General features: G+C 47.6%; 1 protein-coding gene across 1 annotated transcript in view; it reads left to right on the top strand.

Annotated features, from left to right (window-relative positions):
• Positions 1 to 19,285, top strand: part of TMEM201 (transmembrane protein 201) — a 50,778-nt gene extending 31,493 nt beyond the window's left edge. The window contains exons 7-11 of the mRNA XM_077837440.1: positions 4,622 to 4,845; positions 10,922 to 10,993; positions 13,507 to 13,797; positions 14,400 to 14,531; positions 14,996 to 19,285. Of these exons, the coding sequence (XP_077693566.1) occupies positions 4,622 to 4,845; positions 10,922 to 10,993; positions 13,507 to 13,797; positions 14,400 to 14,531; positions 14,996 to 15,093 (817 nt within the window). The 3' untranslated portion in view covers positions 15,094 to 19,285. The remainder of the gene's footprint in view (positions 1 to 4,621; positions 4,846 to 10,921; positions 10,994 to 13,506; positions 13,798 to 14,399; positions 14,532 to 14,995) is intronic.
• Positions 19,286 to 20,860: the final 1,575 nt, after the last annotated feature.

Below are 20,860 nucleotides of genomic sequence, written 5' to 3'. Positions count from 1 at the left end.
TTTACAGTCAAACCAAGAGTCCTTCAGAACTCTCCTCCCCGTCAGTCAGTGCCAGGGGCCTGCTGCGCTCATGTCCTCTACTCAGATTACCTGGCCACTCTTGTCCTTCTTGACCGTAAGAGTTCTCATATCATTATGGTGCAAGGGGAATAATTTCCCTCCCTGCTTCCACTGTGTGGGAGACAGGAGACCCTCTGCCCAGGTGAGGTTTAGGGCGCAGTAAGGCTGGAGAGCCGCGTGGTCTACAGGAAGAAAACGAGGGAGAAATCTAACTCAAACAGTAGCTTAAATCCCAGTCATGGACTCTGAAAGTGACGAATGTCTGTAAAATCTTCAAATTTCTCAAGTGAGAAAGCTCCAACAGCTTGTGAGCTGGACACAGTGTGTTTGGGCACAGAGAGGAGCTGTCCAAAATCAAACCCTTTGCCCCAAAATGTAGCAAGGTATGGCGGTAGGAGAAATCAACCTGACGAACCACGTGTGAGGACTTGGATTTGTTCCTTGCTGTTCTGGCCACTTTGTGTATGGTGGGTATTTCTCTGGGATGGGCAATTTCCACTGACACATAGTCTTGTTTCATTTCCATCCCGTTCCAGCTGTGTACGTCCGTTTCTGCTCCACAGACGGAGCTTGGATCTGGGTGTGTGGGTTGGGGGAGTGGGTGTGCGAACATTAAAGGGTAAAGCTAGACTTGAGAAGCATGGCATCTTGTTCTAGGCCCTCTGGAATCTAGGCAGAGGGAAGATTTTGGTTTACTGATAAGCTGCTTGCCTCTGTTACGAGACATGTCCAGACTGAGAACGTTACTGTAAGGTTGGCTGATGCAGATCTTGGTTAGCCTGATAGGTGAAACTAGTTGGATAGTTTCTCCAATACTTGCAGATTGCTTTTAAAAAGAGAGGAAAATTTCAGATGTTGACTCTGTCCTTCAAAGTGCAGTGATCTTTTAAAATTAACCTGCTTGTTGTAGACAAATTTGTCTTGTTGCTTCCATTGTGTCACTGTATCACCCCATTATCCATGAAAGAGAATGGCATGTGCTTCATTTGTTTCAAAATGCTATATAGCATAAATCACCATAAATCTGAGCACAGAGTCAGGGAATTCTGGCAGCTTCTCCCTGTTCTGCTTCCTGTATGGCCTTGGGCAAGTTACTTCACTTTTCTGTGTCTGTGTTCCCATCTACAGTGGGAGTAATACTTTACCTCCACCGGGATGTCAAAACTTAGATTAGTTAGATGTTTCAACTTTCTGAGGTCCACTGCTATCAGGCACTACAAAAATGTAAAGTATTTATCTAACAAGTTGATGCTCGGTCAGTGTAACTACGGGGCTACATCACTTCTCTCTGAAGTCACTTTCTTAAAATCTGAGCGTCCCTAGACATCTGATAGTCTAAGTGATGGGACTGAAGTATGCAAATAGATTGCTTTGATGTCACACCATTGCACTGTCTATCCCATTACTCCTCCACGTATTGGCAGTTTGCTTCTTACCACCCCTTGCTTTTCTCTCCTGTAGTTTTTAACTGTTTTACAAATCCTGTAATAGAACATGGGGATATCTTGTATAAAATTTAAATAAAGCAGGTTTTTCCTGTGACATCTTTCAATAATACAATTTAAAAAAGCCACCAGAAACTAAGCTTGTGCCTGCCCCATGATTCTGATGTTGGAGCCTGGGTAAGCATTGTTTTTTGTAGTGTCATTAGAACAGAACTGTCTGTCTGTCTGCTGTGTAGATCATCTGAGCTATACATATGTGTCCAGGGGCTCTGATGACCATGATTGTTTCAAAATTGCCAGGAGGAACAGAAGAGGGCGGCAATGGGAGTAATCTTTTGATATATTGTTTGTTAGGGCTATGAACCAATGTCAATGTAGGTGGTAGAATTGTGACATCTAATGCAGCTCTGCTAACTGCATAGTTTATTTGTATGGAGTAATCCTGTGAGTAAAATGCTGGGAAAGTTGTCTTGTCTTGCCCTATTTAAAAAAAACAAAATGCATCCCTGTAGTATGGCTGTCCCAGCTATGGACTAGAACCCTGTTATACAGTTGTGAAAGCTTTATTTTACAATATCTGACACTGGTATTTTTGGTATGTCCTCCTTTAAATCTACATCTACTCTTTTTTATGTTCTTAGGCCTGGGGCACTGTCCTCTAGCCCCTCCTGAGACTTGGTTGGAAGCTTTCTGAAATGGTCCAGGGAACCAGGCATAGGTGGTGCCTGAACTGCCAGCTGGGGGAGGCTAGTCCTCAGTCCCAGCCCTTCCACCCAAGGCTCCGCGCCTGGAGCACCAGGAGGGTGGGCAGCACGGCCCCAGCTCCAGAGCACCAGGGGGGGCAGCCGCAGCCCCAGAGTGACGGGACGGCGGGTGGCCCAACACCACACCACCCCCCCCCCCCACCGGAAGCAACGTGAGGGCAGGCAGCGCAGCCCCAGTTGGGGCCACCCCACAGGGAGACTGGAGCAGCGACCGCACTGAGCAGAAGCAGGAGGGGGGAGCCTGGGGGCAGAGCATGGGCGGAGCCACACCTGGCTGTTTGGGGAGGCACAGCCTTCCCCAGCCTATGGTACCCACTGCCCATGAAACCAGCGCTGTTGTTGCTCTGGATCAGTGGTTCTCAATCTGTGGTCCAATCAGTACACAGCTGCGGCCCATGTGACATCCTCAGGGCCATACAGGTGGTATATACGTTGTGTGGATGCAGCTCACTTAACACACACACAGCTGCATATGCGGCCCCCATTGGTAAACAGGTTGAGAATCACTGTTCTGGAATATAGGCAAACTTTTTTAAATTTTCTAAACTTTTCCACGTCGAAAACTCCAGTATTTTGTGTGTGTGTCCATGAAAGTAAGAGAGACTAATAAAGCGATATGAGCCAATCAAGCAATGTGCATCATTGGGGAGCACAGTTCCCACTGCATAGCTTTGCTAGTGCACATTTGTATGAACTGCAACCCCTAGAGAAGGAGTGGAGGAAGGATGATTCAGGCATTAGCCTAGGACTTGGGAGGTCTCAGTTCAAGTCCCTGCTCCTCCATAGCGTCTCTGTGTGCCCTCAGGCAAGTCCCTTCATCTCTCTGTGCCTCACTGATCCATCTGTATGAGGAGGATAGCAGCATTTCTCTGCCTTGCGGGGGATGTTGTGAGGTGCTCAGATACTACAGTCGTTGGGGGGGGGGGGCATAAAAATAACTTGGCTAGAGAGCAAGCTAGAGAACTGAGGTGCTAGCGAACAAGAGCCCACCACGTTAATGTTCAGTGTATTAGCATGACCAGAGGTGAGATTTTTAACTCTGAACTCTAGAGATGGAAGCTATTCTATTCACCACCTAGCTCCCATGAACATCAGGGCAATCGCAAGCGCACACCATTGGTACTGTACTTTTATGCACTTCATAAAGCATTCTAGTTATCAACATCTGGTCAGATTCTTAGCTGATAATTAAACCAGTGGAGTTACACCAATGTATACCAGCGGAGAATCTGGCCCACCAACTGCTTTGAGCCCGAGGCCTCAATGTAAATTGATGGAATCCCCTGAGTATTATTCCATTGGAGTCTAAACATCAACTTCTCTTTTAGATCTTCCATTCCGACGTTGAGAAACTTAAGTATTGATAGATACGTGATGATGGAGGAGTAGACACACCAAAAATGTGTAACCCCGTCAGTGTCCTGGAACGAAGAAAAATACGAGCTCCCTTGCTCATCAGAAAGAGTTAACCCTATAGTCCTAGACTTGCATGTATTCTGCAAAGGCCTGAATAAACCAGTTAGTCACATTGGCTGCTGCTGCGTTTAACTGTAGCAAAAAGCAATACTTGTACGTACAAGAGGAGCAAACTGGCAGCTGTCTAATTGAACCTACTATGACTGCTGTGATCCATGCTGGAAGTCAAGGGAGAGAGCTGACGGGCAAAGGTGACAGGACACTGCTGCAGCGGGCAACAATGGTGCTTTACTGTGAGATCCTTTCCTGTAGAGTAAGACCTTATCCACATGAGTCGGTTGCACCTGTTTAACTGAAGTTGCGATTTTAAACTGGTTTACTTAAAACCAGTGCAAACCCCTGTGGTGGACACTTACTTCAGTTTGAGTGGTTTATTTGGGTGTTGCTTGAGTCCATTTTTAATTGATTTAGGCTTAACTGAAGTAAGTGTCCACAATGGTTCTAAGTAAACCAGTTTAAAATCACACCTTTAGATTAACAGGTGCAACTGACTCATATAAACAAGGCCAAGCATCTTAGCTTGTTGTGAACTCCTTTAAATGGTTTGTAGCCAGCCCCTGCACTGACTGGAGGTAGGTGGACATGGTGGTTTTTTCAGTATTGCTGGAATAGAACATCTGTGGGACACACTTGTTCACATTGGCACCACTTGATGCTAACTCCTGATTAATTTGGTGCTATGTTCCCTGTGTAGACTGACTAGGCATTGGCACAATCCTGGCATCCCCACCAAGCATACCAACCTATACTTAGTTGCACTACTGAGTGTGTGGAGATTTGTCGCTTTGCACTTTTTGTGCATCTGTGAGAGCTCAGTGAGCAGTTGATGCTGGAATTTATCCCTTTCTGAATATTTGTCATGCATATCATTTACAGGTTTATTTCCGGGGATTCGGTCACTCTGTTCCCCAGTGGCTCTGGGATTGGTTTTCCTTGTTCCACTGGCTCGCCGTCTGTTTTTATCCCAACGCCCCCCAGCATCCTCCAGCTGACGAACCAGCAGTTCTTCAGATCCCCACGCAGAGCTTCCTCTTCCTCGCTCCCTGGACGTCTGAACAGGGCCCTCTCACTGGGCACCATCCCTTCTCTAGCCAGGACAGGTAAGGCATGCCCCACGTTTCTACACCTGATGGAAATGAAAGTGTAGCTGTGTTCATACCCGAGTGGGAGTGAGTCATGGAATCCCACCCACTTGTAATGTGCCTGGCCTGTTGCCTAATAGACTAGTAAGTCTAGTTAGAGGTCATTGTTGTGCACTGTATGATGTTGCTTGTAAAAGTGCAAACTGAGTGGTGAGTACTACTTATTCGGAATAAGTCGCTGCACGCTGGTGGGCAGTGACGAGTTGGGCGTGCACACACTCTCCTTGCAGGTCTTGCACGAGGTGTCTCATAGATACTATCGGCACAGCATGTATAGCATAGGGCTTGCTTCTAAGATGGTCAGCCTGCCCGTTCGGTATAACTGATTCTTCAAAGGCAACAGAGAGTCCGTAAGCTGGCGCTCGTGCACATAAGCTAATTCTTATTGCCTGGGTGGCAGCTCTTGATAAGAGTTACGTGTAAATGCTTTTCATTGATCCTTGGGTGGTTGCAGTCCCTGTAGTGCAGAAGAGTACCATACAATGCTCTTCCATGGCTATTGGTCAAGCGGTCGATTTTAATACTAGACAACTAACTTTGGTATTGTCACCACCTAGGTAGAGCAAAGAAGCTCTTAGGTTGGTAGTTGAGTAGCTGTGGGTGGAGTTTGTGGAGCTGGGAAGCCAGAACAAAGAGCATTGCCCCCAGTGACTGACCAGCTTAATGTTTCGAGTCAGAGGTTCTCTTTGTGTTTTCCAGAGAGTTCCGTTCCCCAGCAGTGGACTAGATTGAAAGTTATTAGTTCTCAGGAACTGTAATCACAAAAATCATGTGAGGAGAGGATCGGTCACTCAGATTTGTATTTCAGGTGTGTCACTATGTCTCCTTTAGGGCCTTTCAACCCAAAGCTCTCCATGAGCTGCAGACACAGGGCTTGCTTTGCCCACTGTTGACACACAAGGCAGCGATCGGAATGCCTCAGCCCCACAGCACAGCTGTCACAGTATCAGGGATCACTACCCCCGTATTCCTCCCTCCGTGGTCCACTCCAGGCGTGCCCAGTCAGGACTCAGAACTCCTGCCATTGCCTGTCTCTGGGTAGAGACCCTGTTTCAACTGCCTTCTGACCAGGGGTTTTAAGGCTGCACAGCCCCTGCCTTACACTGTGCTACCCCCAGCAAGCCAGACTGCCTAATGGCCAGCGCTGATGCTTTGCTTTCTCTCCAAGGGTGTGATTTACCAGTCATATAAATTGCTGTTCTAAGCAAGCACATTTATTCCTAAAGCGGAAATGTCACTGAGAAAACATAATAAAAACAATAAACATATTTAAACGTACCAGGAGTCACCCATCTGTCTTATGGGGCCCTAGGAGGTAAAGTCTTCCCAACTCTTCCGCAATTGCTGGGACCCTCCCTTGGACAGAAGATCCTGCCTTATAGTCAGTGTCTGTCTCAGCAACAGGCCAGTAGCAAAGGCCAGGATGGCAGAGTCAACCTTTCTGGGATTTGAACCTGTGGACTTAGGGAATTGTGTTTGCTGCAGATCTGATCCTTAGACCATTGAACCATCCCTCCAACGGGCGTTTGAGGTAGGCTGCAGAGAGCAACATTGCAATGTTAACTTGTTACCAACTGTCAGATTGAGCCTGTCTTTGAAAAGTGACTCTTGCTTAACTATCTCCTGGTTTTAAAGCCCCAGCTGTCCCTGACTCAGGGCTCATCTACATGAAAAATTCTATATTGGCCTAGCTGCACCATGGGTTCTCTCGTCAGCCTGGGTAATCCACCTCCTCGAGAGGCAATAGCTCTAGTGCAGAGTACTCTGATAGAAACACTGCCTCAAGATGTCTGGATGGGCTAGATCTTGTCCTCAAAGGCTCCTAAGAGACTCTGGTCTCCAATTCCTAGTAAAGGGGCATCTGGGTCTCTTAGGGCAGCTTGGAAAAGTTTAGCCTCCACATTTGTGAAGAGAGAGAAAGATCAATCATTGAGGATGACTACCAATGTAGTGTGGATCCTTGCCCTAAGTGGGAGCCCTCTTCCAAATGAGCTGTCATGGGAGATCAAATTGCCTTTGTTTTGAGGGTGGAGGAGAGAAAGCAAATATTTTACCACAGGTGGTTGTGCAGTGCGTTAGAAGTATTTTTTGGCCGGGGGGAGATAGGAAGCTTAATAAAAGTCAGACTCTTAGAGTGGGACATTCCCGTCCTCCTCAGCAACAGAAGCGTAAAACACACTGCTCAAATCTGTCATCTGGACCAGTGTGCTGTAACTGGAGCCAGAAGTGTCTGGGGAGAATTTACAGCCATCAGCAGGGTCTTGTATTCCATACCCCGATTCCAGACCTGCTCTGGTAGTAGTTCTGAGTGTCTCTGAGGTCTTTTAAACACCCTAACAAGTGCCCCAGCCTGTGGTCTCCATTTCACTGTCGTGATCTGGGTCTCTCTCAATTTAAACGTACACTTCCAACACAAAAAGAAAAGGAGTACTTGTGGCACCTTAGAGACTAACCAGTTTATTTGAGCATGAGCTTTCGTGAGCTACAGCTCACTTCATCAGAAGTGAGCTGTAGCTCACGAAAGCTCATGCTCAAATAAACTGGTTAGTCTCTAAGGTGCCACAAGTACTCCTTTTCTTTTTGCGAATACAGACTAACACGGCTGTTACTCTGAAACTTCCAACACACCCACTCTTTTCCTGGAGGGTTTTTTTTTTTAGGAACGTGTTTAGAGGAGGCAGGTGAACAGAACTGTTGAGTTTAAATAATAGTAATTACAGTTTAAATCTCTGCATGTGAGGGAGAACCAGGCTGCAAAGCTGCAACGTTTTCTGGTAGGTTTTTTTGTTTGTTTGTCTGGTTTTTTGCTTGTTTTTTTTTTTTTTTGTTTTTAAATGTGAATTCAGTGTCAGTCAAAGGTACAAACTTGACAGCTCTGGAGCTTGAAGACATCTAAAATAAGTGCAACCCAGGCAGCAATGATGCAAACATCCCCTGCACGCTGCCCATCCAGCATGCTCAACCTTCACCTATTGTGGTATCTTGTAGGCATGAAAGAGTTCAGTTCTTGGGCCAATGTTTGGTGGGGGGGAGGCGTAAGCTAATTACGATAGTGGTTGTGGGAAGAAGAGTGGAGTTGTCTTTGTCTTAAAGTAACTGAACAAAACGGGCCTGAGTCACTAAGTTAGCTTCTCCTAGTCTGAGACCGAGGTCTTGTCTTCATGACAACTTATTGCATGGCAAGGCGAGCGTGAATCTGCCGTGCACCAGCTTGCTGAGCAGGAACTCGTGTAAACTAGCCCTGATTTATCTGTTTCTCACTGGAGTACATCTGCTTGCGGGTAAGGCTGCTTTTTCTCACTACAAACTGATGGGGCAGAGGATTGGGCCATCTTTTAAGTCTGATTTTATTGTGCACAAACACAGCTGCAACCCCCCACGCTCCCGGTTTTGTACTGTCTGGCTGGGAGGACCTCTGACTAGAGTCTGTGGAGTGCAGGGAAGATTTATAAGCCTGAGGGAAGATTGTCTCCTACCAGTACATTAAACCTCAGCCCTAAATTTGTTCTTGAAACCAGCAAGCACATGCTACTCTCCATCCAAGGGAAGCGCTGCCCTGCCCTGTCAGTGAGTGATTATCAAGGGTCAGAGGCCAAGCCACTGATGGGTTCTAGAATAACACTACCGTGGTAAGAGCAGCCGAGCCTTTTTTGTTCAGTTTGACTTGTGCCACCAGCTGCTCTCCTGGATCCATCAGGAACAGTTGAAAGAACAGCCGTGCAAAACCTTTCAGCTGGACGGTGGCTTTTTGGCACAGCATTCTTCTTCCTATTCCTTTACAACTGGGGACAGCAGGTGCAACTCTGCCATGCAGCTGTGATTCCTCTCCCCCCCCTTCCCCCCCCCACCATACTTTTGCTTGGCTTTGCCGCTCCAGGCTGAGGCACCGGGGCTGAGCAGTGCATGGAAGCTTGCCCTGTCTGTGCCGCATCTCTTCTGTGCATAACAGGGCTTTCAGTCTCCAAACCCATTTGGCACCTCTAGCAATATTTATTTAAATAGCTTTGTCCCAAAGGACAATGTCAGGACTGAGGTTTTGGGGATAACGCTTGGGTCTCCTGGTTCTTGCAGCTTTATCTGAACTTTACCATAGGTTCCTCGCTGCACATCCAAAGACGCAGATGGAAATTCATGTGATTCTGTCACTAGAACGTGAGAGAGAGTTGCATGCTCAGTCTTGCAGGAGAGGGTGGAATCTCTTCTCTACCTTCCATCCTTTAAGATCGTGACAAGCCACCCCATGGTGCAAATGCATAGCAGGAAATGTGCACCTAATGGCCCTTGGCTCCCTGGTGAGGGAGCCACATGCAAGCGACTGCTGGGAGCTGGTACTGATGCTTTCTAAAATAGCACTGAGCCCACAACGCATTTAAGGTGCTGTGCGGTCCAGACCCATCGAAATGCTGAAGTCCCTGCCAAAGCAGGGGATGCGCCAAGCACAGGGCTTAGAACCTAAAGATCCTGGCTCAGTTAGTATTTTTGCAATCAGAGAGAACTGGAAGGGTCACTTGAGCAGAGGTGGGATCCTGAAAGTAATGGGCACCACAGTAAAGTCCTGTAAGTTACTGGCTATGCAGCACAGAGTGGTAGAATCTTCTGCTGGTGTCGGTTAAACCACAAGTCTCCTTGCCAGCTTCTTCCTTTTTCTCCTCCTGCTGCCTTCTCAGACCCTCTCCCCAGCTCTTTGTCAGGCCAGCAGCTTCTTAGTTCATTTAAAATACAGAGCAACTCAAACAAGGATAAAGGTCCTCTTGGGAAGCACCAAGGGTCATAGATTTGTCCATAGCTGTAGAACGAAGGAGCAGGCCGCGTGCAGCGCCTGCAAAGGCTGTCTGGGGAACATGGGAGGGGAGGGGGCGAGTTCTCCTCTCTCGCTGCTGTGGGACTCTCAACCTGCCTCCTACCCAGAACTTTTTTGAAGTTTGCTGGCTGCTTCTGTTCCCCTGCAGCCAGGCAGAGAAGGGATCCCTTTCTGCACACAAGGCCCGAGGGAGGACTTGTGCACTCAGTGTCCTTGGATTTGGCTTCGCACTTCTCAAGCATTTAGTTGGTGCTGGCTCCCCCTACAGCACTGAGCATTTCCAGCTCAGGCAGGAGAACTGAACCATAAAAGGAAGGGGATGCAACTCCGAAATAGTTACTGAGCAGCCTTGGTTGCCAGAAACGCTCTCACACAATGCATCCATTGCTCAGACTCTCTGAGAAGCTGAGACATATGGTGTAGTAATAATACCATATGTTTCTCTCTCTCTGTCCTCATCCCAGATAGTTTAACCCTAGTTTTGCCAGTCAATGAAATGCAGCCACTTCTAGGGGCAAAGGTGACAGTTGTTCAACACCACACTGCACAGTAGTGCAGGGAATAAGAAGGGGGAATGTTGAATTGAAATGGAGGGCCCTTCACTCGGCAGTGGGCAGGACCCTGGGGTGACACCCTATAGGGTCTTAAATGGGCTTTTGGTCTGAGCCACATCTTGTGAGGGGGGTAGTATGGGAGCCAGTCATGAGGGGCTTTATCGAGGATTTAAGAGAAGGGAGAAAAGGAGGCGCAGAGAGGGAAGCAACAAATGGGGCCAGGATCACGCTGACTATGGAACTAGAGCTAGAAGTGGCTTAGCCTTAGTCCATGCAGCTTTACGTCGGCAGTGGTGACTCTTACACCGGGTCCCTGAATGCTACCCGGCTGCCTGGGTCCAGGTAATTAAGATGAGTTTGTCTTCAGCAGCTTGCCCTCTGCTCGCACTCAGTGGGGGTGGAAGCCAGCTCTATAGCAGAGGGGTGATCTGGATGACTGAACACTCAAACCCATGTGCACCTCAGGCCTGTCTCCCCTTAGCCACAGTGTGACAGCTTGGGGTTATGAAGAGCCCCTTTTAGCAGAGCACACGACAGTCCTGGGAGGAAGTTGCTGGAGCTGGTACATTAACCCTGGTACATTAACTTGTGTTAGCGAGGCTGGACAACACAGGTGCTTTTCTTGGTGCTTGCTACAGTATTTAGCACCTGTGCTGAGTTTCTTTGGTTTGCTTTTTAGATTCTGGCTACTTGTTCAGTGGAAGCCGCCCGGCGTCCCAGGGATCTCAGTCTAAGGAGTCGCCTGCGTCAGGTAAGGGCAAGAACTTTCAGTGCCGAGACTCCCAGGGGTTGAAATGACTTGCTAAAACATGTGGTAGAAGGTTAACCCTATTTCTTCCCCATCTCTTCCCTCCTGCCCACTTTCCAATGAAAGATCAGAGTAATCATTAGTAAGATTGCAAGTAGCACCTTGTAGCCTGAACTGAGGCTCAGATCCCCATCACGCTAGGTGCTGTACTTCCACACAATAAGGAAACCCTTGCCCACAAAAGCTTACAATTAAGTAGACAAGACAGATGTAGAAAGGATGGAGCAGTTATGTGACTTACCCAGTGGGCTACAGCATCTGCAGTGGAATCAAGAATTGAACCCAAATCTCTAGTGTCCAGTGCAGTGCTTTAAACACAAGATCAGCCTTCCTTGGATTTGGATCTGACCTTAACATGATGCCTTCTGAGTGGGTGAGGGTCAGAGTGACTTCCAAACACTATTATTTTTCCAGATCATACAGCTCCAAAGGTCTCTGCAGTGCAACTCCACTGCTAAAGTCCTTCCCTGTTCCCTCACCCACCAAAGTCAGGATCACGGTTTGCTAGTGTAGTGATGCATCAACAGTGCTACAGCTATAAGTCCTCTGCATCGCCCTTTATAAAACCTTATTGCAAATGGGAATACAAAATGGGCTGGAAAATCTAGTATTTCAGAGAGAGAGAGAGACACACACACACACACACCTTTTAAAGTCTACATTTAATGCCAGAGAGAGCCCTGAAGGCTCTAGGCAGCTGCATTGGCAGCAGCAGTGCAAGTATGTTGCATTTCAGTCCTGATCTGGAGGGCAACACCTCAAAGCTAGGAGGGAAACTTACTCTCCATGCCCGCTCAGTCCTTGGCCTCTTCCCAGAGACTGGCCAGTTGCAACAGTTTTGTTGCCCACTGGGGTGTGGTCAGAGACTTCTTCTATTGCTTGGGATGTTACACGCACAACTGGACCTTGAATTGGCTCAGTCACTTCGTGACAGTATAGCTTGCTGCCATGGAAGAGTTCAGGTTCTCCATTTCTTGGGCCAACAGGGACGGGGAATGCTGCAGAAGTAGCATCATCCTGCCTCGAGGCAGAGAAGAACAGGAAGAGGGTGCAATGTGTGGGCTGGAGTGCTTTATCCCTGCAACAAGTGTATGCAGTTACAGTTACCTGGCTTGGAGAGAGGTGAATGTTATGTAGGGCCACTGAGGAAGAACTGAAAAGTAAAGGGTAAAAGCTACTCTGTGGTATCCCCAGGCTTCACGTTCTTTTGATAGCTGCAGAAATATTGGAAAACATGTAAAAGCTGAGATCTCACTGAGTGATTTCAAGCTTTCCATCTGCAGCTCTTTTCCTCTTTCTTTAGGTTTTGTTTTGTTTTTTTTTCCCCCTGTCCAAGGAACTGATTATCAAACTTCTTTGTCTGCTGTGCCTCTTCGCTGCCCCATCATACCGGTGACCTGTCTGTTGCACTTCTGACCCCAGACAGACCTTCTGTCCCCGTCTGGATCCCTTGCCTCTGCATCAAGTTTGTACTGCCCCTGTTTTAACAATCCGAACGCAGCTGCAGTCTGGGTTAATTCCCTGCCCACCCCCCACTTTCCTGGTGTACTCTTCAAACAAACGGTCTGAAAGTATCTGCCAAAATCACTCCTTTAAAAATAAGCTGCATGCAAAATGTAAACTCCACTGAAGGAGCCCAGCGACCAGACCCAAAGCGGGTGTCGGGCCATTAAAAACTTACCTTCTCTCTCTCCTGTTCTAAGTGTTCTTCTCCCCTCCAAAGTTACCCCATTGTGATGCACCAGCATGAACCATGATGTGACATCGTGGTTTCAGTACCAGAAATCCCAGCTGAATTTTCTCCATTGAGTTCCATGATAGATGCTGGGGTGATGGTGCAGTAGAAGTAGCTGATCTGTGGCTTGGGGAACCTTAAAGGGTGGAAAGGGTAAGAGTGGGTTGAACCTGGGCTGCATGAGGTGAAAAGTTCAGTGAACGGAGAGGAGAGTTGACCTTCTAACCTCCTGTTCTGTTGGGCAACAGAGAATTTAAACGATCTCCATTTAAATGGAGCAAAGTCTTGGGTCTTTTCTAAAGACAAGTTGCACAGATCTAATGCATCATTTTATAAGTCAGCTTAGTCAAATTGCTGCAACGCTTGTGTATAGACATAGCCTTAACAGAGTTAACTGAGGACTACTATGATATGCCTTGTTTCCCCAAGTTCCTTTGCAAAGATAGAAGTTTTTGGCTCTGACCCTAGGAAACAGCAGAGAATTACTTTTGAATCCCTCCCACCCACCCCCTCCCCACCGCCCCGATCTTACAATGTGTGTTCTCAGAGTAAAGAACGGGCATAGAGGAGGTGCTCTGGTCACTCATAGCACAGCAAGGACTTTTTGAAATGAATAGGGACACATACACACCCTCCTCTCGCAGACTGTTTGGCGAACACATCCACCACATTTCCCAGCCTAAATCCCCTCTCTCTGCCCCCCGGCGTGTCTCCATTTCAGAGTACTACTCCCTGCTGTCTGGAAGCTGCGCCCCATCCCCCATCCCATCTCCAGCACCTTCGGTGGCTGGCTCCGTCACCTCCAGCTCCGGCTCGTTGCATTACCGCCGGCCCCTCATCAGTCCTGCACGCCTGAACCTGAAAGGGCAGAAGCTGCTGCTTTTCCCATCCCAGAGTGACGCCCTGCACATGCCGACCAGCTTGGATGAGCCTCCGCACCCCGACAGCAATGTCTTCGCTGCTGAGCTGACCCTGTTCCCAAAAAAGAACCTCCGCGAGCGTGGAATGCCTGGTACGTGCCTGACCTCTTCCCCAGCATCCAGTCCAGTCACAGTCGGTCAGCTTGCAAGCTAAGCAGTTGGTAAAAGGAAGGGGAGACCATCAAGGAAAACCCAAGTGGTACCGATGGTTCAGTAGCTGAGAGTCCCTATTGGGTCCAGTGGCCCTTTGTGTACCACTGTAGGGGGTGGGTAAAATTAGGGGGCCACTGTACTGCTGGAGGCCCTGTCTTTCAGATTCGAGGTTAAACCAAGATCCTCTCCACTTGCCATTTAAGATCCCATTGTTGTTATTTATTTTTATTATTTGGATGATCATAGGTGCTTTCACATGATTAAGGGTGTTGACCCAATTGTCCTGACCACATTCTAGCTTAAATAATTACATTCTGACTTCTGAAATTCATCCAGCCATTGCAGTTGTGGTAAGATTGTTTGTTTCACACTGATGAATTATGCCAAAGAGCTCCTGGATTTGTCTTTTGTCTTCACTTCCAGTCCTAACCTCTTGTGCAGCACTGCTCTGCAATGTTTCACCATCCAATTCTGGCGACAGGCTTATAATTTCCATTGCATCTGTTTTTTTCTGATGGTGCCTCTTCCTCTCCTCTCGCAGATATGAGGTCAGTCATGGAAAGAGGGAGTATTTGCAGTAATAATTCCATCAAAAAAGAGGATAATTCGTCACATTCATCCACCTGTGTGGTGGACACAACCACCAAAGGAGAAGACCCAGCAGGCTGGAGAGGTGGGTGGCAGGCTGTGTGTGTGTGTCTCAGAGAGAGAGAGAGAGAACGAACTGTTCATTGTGTCTAAGTGACTTGGCAATAATCAAACAAAAATAATTGGCAGAGACAGGAGAAGGCGGCAGATCTCCTCTGTGCCAGTCCTGTGCCTTTACTACAAGGCTCTCCTTATTCCTCAGATTGTCAAAGAAACACTGAGCACTGCAGTGTTCTCCTGGGTCAGGAAACGGTGGGTGAGATTAGAAGGGAATGGGAAAGAATTGGATGGAGAAGTACATCAGAGTCTTTCCTGCCTGGATTGTGGCTGGAAACCTGGTTCACCAACTTCTGATCCGAATAAAAACATTGGGCCTGGAAAGGGAGACTTCTGTTCATCGTTATTTCATCAAGTTCCTTACCAGTTCTTACTGGCATCTTCTTTTCTTTTTTTTTTCCCCCCCTCCCTCCCGTCTCCGCCCCTGCAAAGGTCATTTTGGTAACTCCACTATCCGAGGTCTCCTTGCCGTGAGCCTGACAGCCAATGCGATCTTCACATCAGCCTACCTCTACCAGAGCCTGCGCTGACCTGCGCCGCCCCGGCTCTTCGTGGCGCCACCTACTTCCCAAGAGACTGACACGAGAACAATTCAACCGCAGCTTTGGTGTCTTATGGCCATGCCACAGGCGCATGCTGCTTATCAACCACTGCCTGCCAGGCTGCAGGGACACCGGGCCAGACAGCTGCTGCTGCCACCTCGGAGCAGAACGTATTGAAGGGCTGTTGTGATGCTGGAGGTGGCCAGCGGGACTCTTCGTAATACCCAGCTCAAGGTGAGAGGTCAGCTAATGTCCCTTGCACCTTCTTTCTAAAGAATCTGTGGCATGAACCGGAGAAGATGTAAATGACCTGGTTGGCTTTGTCTCATCCCATCTTTCCCACCTATTAACCAACCTTGGATGGACGGTCATGATGGAATAAGAAGAATTTGAACAATAAGTTGGAGACAAGAAGCAGGACCTGGTCTTCAATTATTAAAATGGCTTCCCCAGCCTGGTTTCCTTGTTGGCACCTATTCTCCCTCCCTCTCACTCTCCCCGGTTCTGTTCTATATGAATGGTTTTATGTCCTCCTTAAGGTTTCCGGAACCCATAGTGGGGACCTTAGCTGCTCTGTGATTCTCTTGCTGTGTGTGTGTGTGTGTGTGTGTGTGTGTGTGTGATCTGCTGTCTGAGGTCTCTAGCCAGTTGCCTTCCTGCAATTCTGGCTCCCGGTAACCATTCATGTCCATTGCTCAAACCAGTACAGCTGCTGTAGAGCTGGGCACATCTGCATTAAAAAAGCAAACCCATGCTTTTCGCCTCGCCAGGAGGTGTCAATACTACTGTAATATGTGCCCTGATGCGCTTGCATCGGGCCTCAGGAGCTCCAGGCTGCAGCTCTGACTGCTGATGTGTTTGCTGACATTGGGAGCTGCACAGCTTGTTCTTACTGTAAACCACATAAACATACTGTTTTGGAAACTGTGTGAAGAGCACTTCTAACAGGGAGGAGTCTGATAACATGCCCCACTCTAGAGGCCTGGCTCCTCATGGTTGGTGGAGGCCTTTATCATTCACTATTTAAGGTATTGCCTTCTTGGCTAAACTGCAAGTCTGTCTCAGCTAGAGATGCACCAGACCAGCTAAACGTCCAGGATGTCCCTTAAAATCCATGGTGCTAGCCCAAGACTTTCAAAAATAGTTTCTAATTTTGAAAGTCTCCATTTTTTGGGTGTCCAACTTGAGATGCCTTAAAGGAGCCAGGTAATTTTTTTCCAGAGGGTGAGTGTTCAGTGCTCCTTGAAAGTCAGGTGCCTTTAAGGTGTCCAGTTGGACACCCAAAATCATGGGCATGTCTGAAAATTATGGCCCCAGTGTCTAAATTCCTCCATCCCAACCACATGGCACAAAAGGAGACCTGGCTGGCCCAAAGGATGAGGCCTCTGAAGCATGACAGGACTCTGCCCAGAACCTTCCTGTGGTTCTGGTCCTGTTCTCCTTTTGGTCTTGAATCCTCTTACCTCTCCACATCTTCTTCTGTTTTGGATCTACTGAATTGCGCTTGCCATGTCTCTTCCCCTCTGCATGCCCTTCTACTGGCTACTTTGGGCATTCCTCCTCCTCCTCCTCCTCCACAACCAACCACTGTGGTAGTCTGTTGGCGATAACAGACTTCCCTATTAATCTGAAAATCTCACCTCATAGTAGAGATCTGGTGGTTTAAGAAACTGCTTTTCCTTCATGTTGCTTATTGAGCCATCATGCCCTCTCCTAGGACAAACAAAGTGATAACCAAACACACTAATCAATGTGCTGCCCATCCAGGTAAGTGGCCTTTATTGCTGGTGACTCAAGTCTTGCTCTCCCTGTGTCTCTGCACCTATTCTTGCATTATCTTAGCAACCTTCTTATAGCCCCTATTGGTCCGCGAAGCCCTCCTACTGCCTTCTCCTCTCTCTCTCGTCACATGCAGGAGACTGACTGACTGCGACGGGCTCTTATCAAGAGATTGTGGAAGCAGGATCTCTGACTCTGTAGCTTTGTCTGGACACACCTCCTTTGGTGTTCTGGCCTGGCTGTCTACCAGGCAACTCCTTCCCCACGGCCTAGATTCAGACTAGCAACTGTATCAGAAATAGTGGGCCATGCCGTATGCTGATTAGTAACTCTTTGTAACTTGCATTAAATGTTTCCCATGTTTGGGCTAGTCTGCGACCTCACAGTGGTGAGATTTGTGTCCCTCTGATGTTTCTTTGGGTTGTATTTAGTGTTCATACAGGCAAAAAACTGGTAGTGGCATTCCACAAGCATTCTCCATACCGCTGTGGCCCTGTAACTCACTCCTGACCCGCAGCAACCCGTGGTATCCTGGTCAGGGCCCCTTGTCCTGACTTTTGGCGTGCCCACATGCTCCTAAGTGGAGACTGGCATGCCGTAGAGTACGGTGGTCTTGTATGTCTTATTGTGATAGATGTGCACTGTGACTTTGCTTATGCTACGAAATTCGTTTCACTTCTCACCTCACGGTCTGTGCTGTATTTACCCACCGCCACATCTAGCACGTGGCCCCACTTCACATGGTTTTTATTTGTCCCCACCAAACTCCAGTGCTGGATTTGCCCCTGTCTAGCATTTCTTCTTTGTTCCCAGCACCCGCGGCTCTGTAGACTCCCAGCCCCTCCTTTCTTCCTCTTGCATGTTTCTTGTTTCAGGAACTCCCTGATTCCATTTCTGAATCTGCTGCCAGGAGGTTGGGCTCCTGGCCAGGCATTTAGGTGACCCTGTCTGAAGCTGTTTTAAGACTTTTTGGATGTTCTCACTTAAGAGGAAATTCACAAGCCCTTTCAATCTGGTGCTAGAACAAAGCAGGAGCGATGCTATTGCTGATGCAGAGCCTTCACTGTTGTTAGTGTGTGTGCATGTGTGTGTATAAATGTTTGAAGAGTTTCTTCATTTCGAAAGATCTGAGCCCATGTTTGTCACTATATTGTCAGCCCTAATCCAGCTACTGGACAGTATGTCCATCCTGCTGCTGTTCTATATAACGCTGGTTTGGAGGAATCAAAAAAATGGTTCCCCGGTCAAAATCTTTGTGCATGAATTGCTGGTGGCATGGGTCTTCGTACAATATTGTTCAGGGATGGAATTTTATTTTTCTAATTGTTTTTGCTGTAAAAGCCTTTTAGGGGTGGGGATGGATGTAAACTTTCTGTACATTAAACAAGATTTGAGCTTTATTTAAATAAGGTCAAGGTTGACTGAGAGGTGGGACGTAAATGAACTCTTACCAAAAGGAACCTCAGCCCTGCTGCTGAATGATCACCCTCTCTCCTCCCCATCCTCCCTTAAAGATGCACACATCCTTCTTCTCTGTGCCCAGATTTATTATGCATGTCCCAAGACCCTGGAGAGTCTTCCCATGATGATGTCAGCTCTGAATTAAGGGCTGGATCTTGGATTCCCAATGCTACTTTTCAAGAGCGTAGCTGTATCAGCAGGTGTTGTGTATATTGTTCAGGGAGTGAAGAGAGTTTGGAGAACAAGTTGTCATATCCTATAATAGCCCAGACCTAGAGGTAAGCATTCCTGGCACATAAGCGGACTGAACTCACTGCAGTTCAGCCCGCTTACTCAGTGGCAAATTTTGGCCAGTGAACGTCCAAATCCCACTCCCTATTCCTGGGTGACAGTAATATTGTGAAACATTGCCGAACTAGTTGGGGGTCTCTAAAGTCATGCAGCTGGGAGCCTGTGCTGCCTCTGGATATCTCTGGATACTGCTATATTTCCCAACCACCCTTCCTGGAAATATCCTTGTCTTAACTTCTATCCCAGATGTCTGTAAGAACGTCAGAAAGCACCTATTTCGTCAGTGCAAGGAAGCTGTTTCCACAAACGCTGCCTCCAGAAGTGACTATCAAATCCTCCGTGTCCTTGGATGGGTGGGGAAAGGTTTGAGGTACCTGCTGGTAGAAGTAGGTATTTGGGGAGGGGGGGAATGATGATAAAGCGGAGTCCTAAACCTTATCTCCTACTACAGAAATGTTGTATGTTATCTGTATGCTTGCTTTGGGCTCTGACGCTGTACAGTTTAGTTATATTGTGCTCCAGTTACGGGGAAATCTGTCCCCAGGAGGTTTTTAGTTCATGCTCGGTGTTTAAAGAGGATTATTTTTCTTTAAAAAAAACAACAGAAAAAAATGCCCCAAAAAATTTGAAATTATAAATCTCATTTAAATGTGTCTTTTATTTCTGTGTGTCCGCGCGCGCATGTGGGTGGGGGGGAGACCACTGGTGTGTGCACATGCGTACCTTGCAATCAAGCTGTGATCTCAAAGCTACACAGAGTTAGCAGACAACTCAAGGCAATGCAAGTTGCCCCCATGCAGTGCCCCACCAATGAAATTCAACCGTGACCTGGAGGGAATCGCCTTTAGGGTGAGTGGGAAACTTGATAATCTTGCCCATTCGATTCTTTCTCCTCCGTGGAGACTGCCAGTCAGGGTGTCGGTTGTGAATGGGAATTTTGTGATGTGGACAGGTATCTATTAGAAACTAAATTGAGACCCACCAACAGGTACCATGTCAGCCACTGACCTGCCACAGAGCTGGTGGTAACTTTCATTTCTAGTTTGCTAGAACATCAGTAGTGAGAGAGAGAGAGAGAGGGTCTGTTTCCCATTATCAGTCATTTAATCGTCTAGACTCATCTCTGCTGGACATATCAGGTCCATTCATTAGCACAGAAGGTGTGATCGATAAGGTGTACTAGAAAAATTAGGGACTTCCCCTTTCAATGCTTTCTTATTGATGATGTGTGTCCATCAAAGAAGCATTTTTCAAATTCTGCTTTACTATTTGGTATTCCTGCTGCCTACCCGTGGGGAAATGGACCAGAATGTCTTTTTAATGGGGAGAGTTTGTTCCTGCTAGCCCTGTATGGTCCTTTATTTATTCTCCATTGCCAGTCTGGACACCCAGTGGTAAGTAACTAGCCTATGAACCCAGTGCTAGTCTCACACTCCAGCTAGCTAGCTGGGATGCACTATGCACGTTGGGTTTCCTTGTGCCAAATACAATGCAACTTAAGCATAGAAAAATGAGACTGGTGGATAGATACTGACATAACTGCCTAGCACAGTGGGGTCTCAGCACTGATGGGAGCCTTTGGACGCTATTGCAGACTACATAATAGTTGATAAACACTGGTGTAATGGGAAACTGCTTTATAATCCTACTACCTAATGTGTTGATTTCATAGATGTATTCGTTTTAAAATGTCTTTGGTGCCTGATGTTAATTTAGAGGAAGTAAGTAAAAATGTGTGTCTTGGTGGCAGCACCACATGGTAATTCCCAAGATTTGTGTAAGATCAGGCCACTTGCTCCCTGCGCAGGCTGGGGCTCTGGAAGGATGACTTTCAGCTGGCTGGGTGGGATCCAAACTGCACGCCTCATGAGCCTCCCTCCTCTACCTCCGTTTCAGAGCAGTCGCTTGGAGGATGGGACTTCATGACAACCCAGAATGGAAGTACTACAACTCCAACATGGACTAAGCCAGTATCTTTGCATTACTACTGGAGTGTCCTGAGCCTCATTGTCATGGGGCCGGGCAAGATGAGGAGAGGCCTGTGATTCAAGGCAAGGAGGAGCCCCAGGTTAGAGAGCAGAGATGGGGAAGATTGAGAAAGATCGTGCTTGGAAGCCTGAGCCCCTCCAGGTGAAAGGAAAGCCATTTCGTGCAGCAAACTTAATGTTCTTAATTATTAGCCACATTCAGTTGCCTCTTTCAGTAGACTTTGTCATTTAATCTC

This window comes from Eretmochelys imbricata, chromosome 18 (assembly GCF_965152235.1).
Source record: "Eretmochelys imbricata isolate rEreImb1 chromosome 18, rEreImb1.hap1, whole genome shotgun sequence".
NCBI classification, from domain to species: Eukaryota; Metazoa; Chordata; order Testudines; family Cheloniidae; genus Eretmochelys; species Eretmochelys imbricata.
The sequence above is the reverse complement of the archived record's forward strand: the minus strand, read 5'-3'. Positions and strand labels throughout refer to the sequence as shown.